At 46.0% G+C, this 8404-nt stretch overlaps 1 protein-coding gene across 1 annotated transcript in view; it reads right to left on the reverse strand.

Moving 5' to 3' along the window:
• Positions 1 to 8404, reverse strand: part of PAPPA (pregnancy-associated plasma protein A, pappalysin 1) — a 403905-nt gene that overhangs the window by 219994 nt on the left and 175507 nt on the right. Inside the window, exon 9 of the mRNA XM_015407600.1 lies at positions 5753 to 5844. Within this exon, the coding sequence (XP_015263086.1) occupies positions 5753 to 5844 (92 nt within the window). The remainder of the gene's footprint in view (positions 1 to 5752; positions 5845 to 8404) is intronic.

Consider the following 8404-nt stretch of genomic DNA (forward strand, 5'->3'; position numbering starts at 1 on the left):
TTAGTATGTTTGGCTGATGTGTGACACAGAGTGTTGGACTGGATGGGCCACTGGCCTGATCCAACATTGGCTTTTCTTATGTTCTTATGTCTGGGGCAAGGGATGTTCTGTATTCTTGCTGATTGGGGGGGAACAGTGGGAGGGCTTCTGGTGTCCTGGCCCCACTGCTGGACCTCCTGGTGGCCCCTGGTATTTTTGGCCACTGTGTGACACAGAGTGTTGGACTGGATGGGCCACTGGCCTGATCCAGCATTGGCTTCTGTTATGTTCTTATGTCTGGGGCAAGGGATGCTCTGTATTCTTGGTGATTGGGGGTGGTGTTCTGGACCCTCCTGAGGGCACCTGGTATTTTTGGCTGATGTGTGACACAGTGTATTTATCTTTTCTATATGGTTTCCCATTTGTGCTTACCTTACAATAATAGGCTGATGCAGTGCTAGGGGCAGGCCTTCTGTGCTGCTGGTAGTCCACCAGTGGCTCTTAGCCACAAGGTATAGATAGGAACTCTCAGTGTGGGGCAAGGGATGCTCTGTGTTCTTGGTGCTTGGGGGGGACAGTGGGAGGGCTTCTGGTGTTCTGGCCCCACTGCCGGACCTCCTGGGGGCACCTGGTATTCTTGGCTGATGTGTGACACAGATTGTTGGACTGGATGGACCACTGGCCTGATCCAACATGGCTTCTCTTATGTTCTTTTGTCTGGGGCAGTGATGCTATGCATTCTTGGTGCTTGGGGGGCAAGAGTGGGAGGGGTCCTGGAGTTTTGGCCCTGCTGGTGGACTTCCTGAGGGCACCTGGGTTTTGTCCAGTGTTTCCTCTAACTGCAAGCTAGCTAAAAAAATTTTAGCCTCCAGCTCATACATTTTTGTCTTAATTCAGGAAAGATGCCTCCAGAGCAAACTAATTTATGCAGTGGCCAAATTGCCCACTTCCGGTGATGTCAGGGGGTGTGGCCTTCTGACACTTCCGGTGATGTCAGGGGGTGTGGCCTTCTGACCCACTTCCGGTGATGTCAGGGAGTGTGGCATATGCAAATAAGTTATGCTAATGAGTTATGCTAATGAGTTATGCTAATGAGCTCCGGCAGCTCTTTTTCTACAAAAGACCCCTGCCTAATGTAAATCCTTGCCACAAAATATGACAATGGCCACTCACAAAAATGGCTTTGAGAAATGGATTGGAAAATGTTAAGAGAGATAAACCACGAGAACTAAAAATGGAAACTTCAGGTCCAGGAACAGTCTACCTCTGATAAAGAACAGGTTAAGGAGATGGAAAAATGGAAAGAGAGAGAGCTAGGCTGGAATGAGCTAGGACTGATTCTATGTGGTAAACTGGCACGTTCCCAAAATCCTGTGCAAGATGCCTTAAAAACATGGCCTGATGTTGCAGCATCCACTCTGATGACGAGTTCTGGTAAAAGCTTCAGCACTGTTTTGTGTCATTTTGTTTAGTCCTAATAAAAGGTATTATATGAACTGTGGATACAGACATGGCCCCTGTGGGGAGTCATGGTCAGTAAAGTACAACCTTTATATTCAGAGACAGTAAATTTTTGTGTACCATACCATACAGATAAACGTAAGGAAAAGGACATGATCTGCTTGTTTTTACTTGTGAACTTCCCAGAAACATCTGGCTGCCCACTGTTAGAGGTCTATATGGACTTTTGGTCCAGGCAAGTAGTTTTTAATGTTTACATAACTCTTGCTTCAGAGCATACAGCATTCTGTAGGCTTAAGTTACCCTGTCTGCAACATGGCAACATTACTGGCCTACCTTACAGAGTTGTTCTATGAAAATCCTTTGGGGTCACTGCAACCTGATGGCACTTTCCACCACCAATGGATGCATAGAGGCTTTGAAAAAACTAAAACACTACAGACATGTTCCAAACATTATCCACACCCAAATCAACCAAGAGCTTTCTGGCAACATCAGGGCCACCAAACAGGGTAGAAGGGAGTCAGGGGGACTTTTCACCTTGAGGGACCACGTGAATAGGCAAAAGGCAAACCTGGAGATTGGTTTTAATTTAATGTTTGGGCCTAGGTCTAGATGTTGTGTGGAAGTGCTAAGACAGACTCCTTTTTGGAGGAGGGACTGTAGTAGCTCTCAGCAGTCTTGGTCATCTTAAAGACTTACACATTTATTGTGGCACAATTTTTTCTGACTATGAACAAAAAGGGAAACAAAATTACCCCTGAAAACTTGGATCAAGAACCTGAAAAGGTAAGTAGTGGGCCAACGATTACAACTTAATGTATCAATAATATGTAAAAATGCATGTATTTATTTGTAAAGTATTAAAAAACATATAGGGGCCCAATCACACCTCATGTAAAAAATCCAAAATCATATATACACAAGGGCTAACACATTTCGGCCTGTTAGGGTTTTCTTCAGAGGGCAAACACAATGAGGAACAAATTGACTGCTCTTTGCTAAAGGAGCAATCTTGCTGAGGACACTTTGGCTTGGAGTGAACTGTTATTGAAAGGCACCTACCTTCTGGACCAGAAATTATTATCAGTGAAATATCATTTGGCATATGATTGGATCTTGGGAGGCCTCATTTATATTTTCATTCTATGCCTAGTAATTTCACTCTGGAACAATTCCTTTCTGGTCCATTTTGTATCTATGCTGTATACCTGTATTGTATTATGTACTATGGCCCCGGTCACACGAGAGGTTTTGGGCCAGGAGAGGGACGGATCGGGGGTGCAGCAAACGGGCGCGATCCCACCACAACATCTGGGAAGCGTTGCGCACCCGTCCCCAATCCGGCCCTTCCGCCCAAAACGCCGCAGCAAAAATAAACCACCTACCGAGGTGGTTCTTCCGGCAAGGCCGCATCAAGGCCGGCCGTGGGATCGCCGGCGCGTCCTTCCGCCGGCGCATCCCCGGCTCCTGGCCGAACTGCGCATGCTCACACATGCACAGTTCGGCAGCCTCCCCCTCCCGACTGTGGCTTCCTCCCTGGCATCTGATTGTGCTGGGGAGGAACGGCGCCGCAGCTCAGGGGATCCGTGGGATCCCGCCATGGCGTCTCTATTTTGGTGCGGCTCTGATTAGCCGCACTTTGCCCGTTGTTTTTTCTGCCGTGTGGCAGGGACCTATGTATGTATTAAGGTATAAGTATGTCAAAGAAGACGGGGATGGCAAAGGATGAGATGGTTAGACAGTGTCATAGATGCAACGAACATGAAATTGAGCCAACTTCAGAGGACGGCGGAAGACAGGAAGGCCTGGCATGATCTGGTCCATGGGGTCGCAAAGAGGCGGACTCAACTGTGCGACTGAACAACAACAACAATGTATTATGGTATAGGGCAATTTCTTCCTCATTCTGTTTGCCTTCTGAAGAAGGCCCTAACAGGCCAAAACGCTTCAGGTCAAGTCCATTGGCCATTGTATATATATGATTTTGGAATTTTTACATGAGGTATGATTGGGCCCCTATAGGTTTTTTAATTCTGTACAAATAAATATATGTATTTTGACCATTTTTTCTGAACCACTGCTCACTTTGCAAATTCAAGATATTGTTTTTTGGTTTTGTCTTCTGCAGCAGGAACCTATGAGCACAATGGGCCCTTGTTAAAGGTCTCCCCATTGCACAGGCACAGGTACATCAGGAGAGGTGGAAAAGATTCTATGACAGTCAAAGCCCCTAGATACAGGCATGCTTCCAACCCAGCACTGAATAACACAGGCAGCATAAAAAACCATGGGGTTTGCTCATTTATGTGGGGCCATCAAGGACAGCTGTGCTGCCAGCATGGGTTCCTTCTCTCCAGGGGCCCCCAGATATTCTAACAAATGATGGGCACAAATGTAATCAACTGGGAAGGTTTTGGACGAACAATCCTACAGGCCCCCTTGATGGCTTCAACATCTTCCAGCCATTGTGTTTACAATCCCTTGCTAATCAAGGCAAAGCGAGCTTGCAAAAAGGGATCTGGTTAAGCGATTATCACCTCTGAAGGAGGAGGGCTCAAGTAGCTTTGATCCCCCCTCCAAGGGCTCTCATTAGCATCTCAAAGAAGGTGTCGCCTCCTTTGGCTGAGTCCACTTCTCAAAGCTCTCTTGCAAGCAGGCCTCCCCCTCCCCTTGGCTTTAAAGAAGCTCTGGATTATATCCACAAAAGGCTAGCTCAGCTCAAAGGCCTGAACTGCCTGCAACAAAGAAAGCGTTGATTTCTCCATCCCACTGAACAAACCACTGGAAGGGAGACAGGAGGGCTGAATCTGAGGAGACAGCTTATGGGACCCAAGGCTGCAATGATATGGTTTTCTACCACCACAGATCTTACTAGGAAGCAACAGAGCTTAGGGATACACACCAGCAGGCCCTGCTTACCAGGGACAGCACCTACTTTGGGGGCCCTGTCCCTGATAAATCACTGTCCCTGTTTTGTCTTTGGGAAAGGTTTTGTTAAAACTTTGCTTGAGTGAGATGCTAGAGTTGTCATTTGTCAAGGTTCAGCACCCTCTCCAAGGTCTCTAGAAGTTATATCACACTAAGTGGGAGGATGAGCCTTGACTCTTCAGCAGAGGAAGGTAAACATGTAAGCCAACACTAATGTGCTGTGTTCTGTACATCTACCCCCTTAGTAGGGTTGGAAGCACTGGGTTGGGGAATTCCTGGAGATTTGGGGGTAGAGCCTGTTGAGGGCAGGATTTGGAGAGGAGAAGGACCTTGGCGGTTATGATGCCATAGAGTCCACCCTCCAAAGCAGCCATTTTGTCCAGAAGATGTCAGTATGGTCAAAAGCCACACGATGTGGTTGCCTTTGCTTAACGAAGCAGATCTTCCACTGGAAATCTGTCTGTAAGAAGTCCTGCTGCATCAGACCAGAAGTTCATCCTGACCAGTATTCTTTTCTATGGCTGCGGTCACACGGAACAGAAGCCACACAAGTGAGACGGAAAACAGGTGGAGTTTCCGGGCACGATCTCACCAGCACATCTGGGAAGCGTAGCACTCCCGTGGCTCAACCTTGGCTTCCAGCCGAAACTGCGTGGCAAAAAACTAGTACCTCGGAGGTACTAGTTTCCGGAAACTGCGGGGCAAGGGCGGGCGTCTGATCGCGTTTCCAGTGGCATCCGGCGCCCACCCATGTCCCCTGCAAATAATGTGTGGTTTTTTTGTCCAAGTCTCTGTGGATGCGCACACGCACCCAACGGAGCGTGCGCATTTGTCGTGTACACACAACAAAAAAACAGTTTGCTGCGGCGTGCGCTTCTTCGTTGCGCGCTGGCTTGTCCTGTGATCAGCACCTCTCCCTTGCCATGGAACCTCCACGGTACCTCCACAGGACCTCCACGGGAGGTCTGATCGCGTAACCGCGCAGTGGTTTGCCCCAGGGCAAACAGCCACGCTTCTCCCCCGCAGTTTCCTGCCCGTGTGACCGGGGCCTATAATAATCAACCAGAAGAAACCAAAGCATTGGTTCTTTGGCACAGGAATGTAAACACATAAGCCGACATTAATGCACCATGCTCTGCACAGCACTCTCAATAGATAGATAGATAGATGATAGATATAGTATTAAAGGTCAGTGTCTCCAGGTCAGGTGGGAGCACCCAGCACCTTTTATTTTAGACTTCAGCCACTGGTGACACCTACAGGTGTACCACAGTGATAACTTCTTCTTGTCATTCTTTGGTCACAGCGATGCTTTATCATCAGCATTTCTTGCTGAGCAAAATGGAAACCAGAAGAGCTTGATTATCCCAGAGTAACTCACCAACACAATTGAAGGATAACTCTTGCCGGCAAAAGAGAGAGCAGCCGTCTCCGTTGACCTTGTTCATGTCATCACACTCTTCACCAAGGTCTCTGAACATGATACAAAAGCACAGTTAGATATTAAAAAGTTTAAAAAATGCCAATATTTGGAAAGAATACTATAAATGAAAAAAAATTAGCTTTTATTTCCCCTGGATCCCAGGGCATGTAATACAACCACCTGGCCAATGCTAAGCAGGTCCAGATGTGGTCAGGATTTGGATGGGAGACCACCAGGAAATCTTTTGTAAGTCACTGAGCTGAAACTTATAAAATGATGGCAAGGAATGAGTTGATATGAGTAGTCCCCAGTTTTAACCTTGCTTTCACCACAACCTCACCGGGTGGCTTTAGGCTTAGGACAATAAACAAGACAGTGTGCATGATCTGCCCTGCACACTGAAAATGTTATATAAACATGCAGGGCATCCTCAAAGACTTGTGGGACCATCTTGTTTTCCTCTTTCTCACTAACTTCTATTTCCTTTCCCCAAAAGCCCCCATAGCCTCTCCCCTTTTACTGCTTTCTTCTCTCCACCAGCCAACCAACTTTTACCTGCCCCCATCTTCACCTATCGCTCTTTTGCTAGCCCTGGTACCCTCTCCCCGGGGAAAAGTCTGGCTGAGTTATGTGGTGCTGGTTGGGCTGGCCACAGTTCCGCACTGAGGAACATGCAAGGACTTGCAGTGGGCTTTACCACACTATTTCCTGATTCCCTACTCCTTGCACACCATCATATCTTCAACTTTCCCTGCTTCTTTCTCTCCTTCCCACCCACCGACCACCCTACTTTATCCTACCCCCCATCTTCAGCTGTATTTACTATTCACTTCATTTATACCCTGTCTTTTTACACAATGGATAACCAAAGTAGCTTACATCCTTCTCCTCTCCTGTACTTTATCCTCACAACAACTCTGTGAGGTAGGTTAGGGTCAGAATGTACAGGTGATCCAAGGGCACCCAGTGAGCTATGATGGCAGAATAGTGATTTGAGGCTGGCAATATTGTTGAGGTTGCCTCTGAGATGTCATCCATTTCATAAAGCTACAGGCTTCTATTATTTGGGTGTGTTTTTTACCCCCCGTGGATTTTTTCCATAGATTTCAGATTCTTTTTGCAGACCTAGGGCTTCTCCTGGTTTATAGAGAGATCTGTATTGTTGCTTATAGTTCCATTCTCTGGATTAAAGTTTCCACAGATTTGGCCAAATTGAAAATTACATATATCGATACTAATATTTTATTAGTTCCATTATTGAAGAAAGGTGGAAGATAAATTAAAGATATTTAGTTGATTTTTGTCCCATTCTTCCTCCAAGGAAAACAGGGAAATATCTGTAGTTCTTCCATCCTCAGTTTTATCCTCACATCAATTCCTGTGTGGCAGGTTAGGTTGAGAGTACAGTATTACAATTTATTTTACTTGTTATGTTGCTACATTAAAGAAAAATTAAACAGTACAACCCTGAGACTCAAGAGCGTCAGGCTGGTGATGCCATGCAGAGGAAGCAGATGACGCCTCAAGGAACAGGGGTGCTAATAGTACTACTTCTGCACATCACTGGGAATATGTGTGTGTATAGTCTCACTCATGTGTACAATGATAGGTTTTGAAGAGATGGAATAGTCACCAAATACAACATTTTTAAAAAGGAAATTAATGAAGCACTGAACATAAGGTATTGATAGTGCCACTTTATTGCTTCCAGTCTTTAGGAGTTTTAAATAGGAGTTTAAAGAAGGAGTTTTACATAGGACTTTTAAAAGAAACTACCATGTGTGGACTAGCTAATGGCCCTGAGATCTCAGCCTGTTCCACTCACAATGAGCACCCAAACCTGTATCTCTGGATCAAAACTTAAGTATCCTAACCAGGATGCACAGAATTCAGGCCCACCAATTTATTTATTTACTTTATTTATATCCCACTTCTCTTCTCATTAGGGGCCCACAGTGGCTTAGAACGTTTACCCCTTTTCTGTTTTATCCTCACAACAACAAGACTGTGAGGTAAGTTAGGCTGAGAGTCTGTGACTGGCCAAGATCACCCAGAAAGCTTCCAAGGGAAGAGGTTTCCCCCCCCAAAAACCTGGGTCTTCATAGGGATGCCAGCCTCCAGGTGGGACCTGGGGACCCCCTGGAATTACAGCTCATCTCCAGACTACAGAGAACAGTTCTCCTGGAAAAAAAATGTATCCTTTGCAGGATAGACTCTATGGCATTGTATCCCACTGAGGACCCTGTCCTCCCCACAGGCTCCACACCCAAATCTCCAGGAGTTTCCCAGCCTGGAGCTGGCAACTCTACCCACCATCCTTTGCTGGTGGCTAGGGAGGACCTGTCAACCGTAGTTCCAGATCCTAGTCCTAATCACTATACACTATGCTGCCTTTTCCTTTCCCTTTCCCAGCCAAACACACAGACAATATCTATCTATACCTATACATCTAATCGGTATCTATCTATCTATCTATCTATCTATCTATCTATCTATCTATCCATCCATCCATCCATCCATCCATCTATATCTATCTATATCTATCTATAGCTATCTATCTATCTATCTATCTATCTATATCTATCTATATCTATCTATATCTATCTATCT

The sequence above is a fragment of the Gekko japonicus genome, unplaced genomic scaffold (genome assembly GCF_001447785.1).
Source record: "Gekko japonicus isolate JY-2015 unplaced genomic scaffold, Gekko_japonicus_V1.1 scaffold1257, whole genome shotgun sequence".
Classification (NCBI taxonomy): Eukaryota; Metazoa; Chordata; class Lepidosauria; order Squamata; family Gekkonidae; genus Gekko; species Gekko japonicus.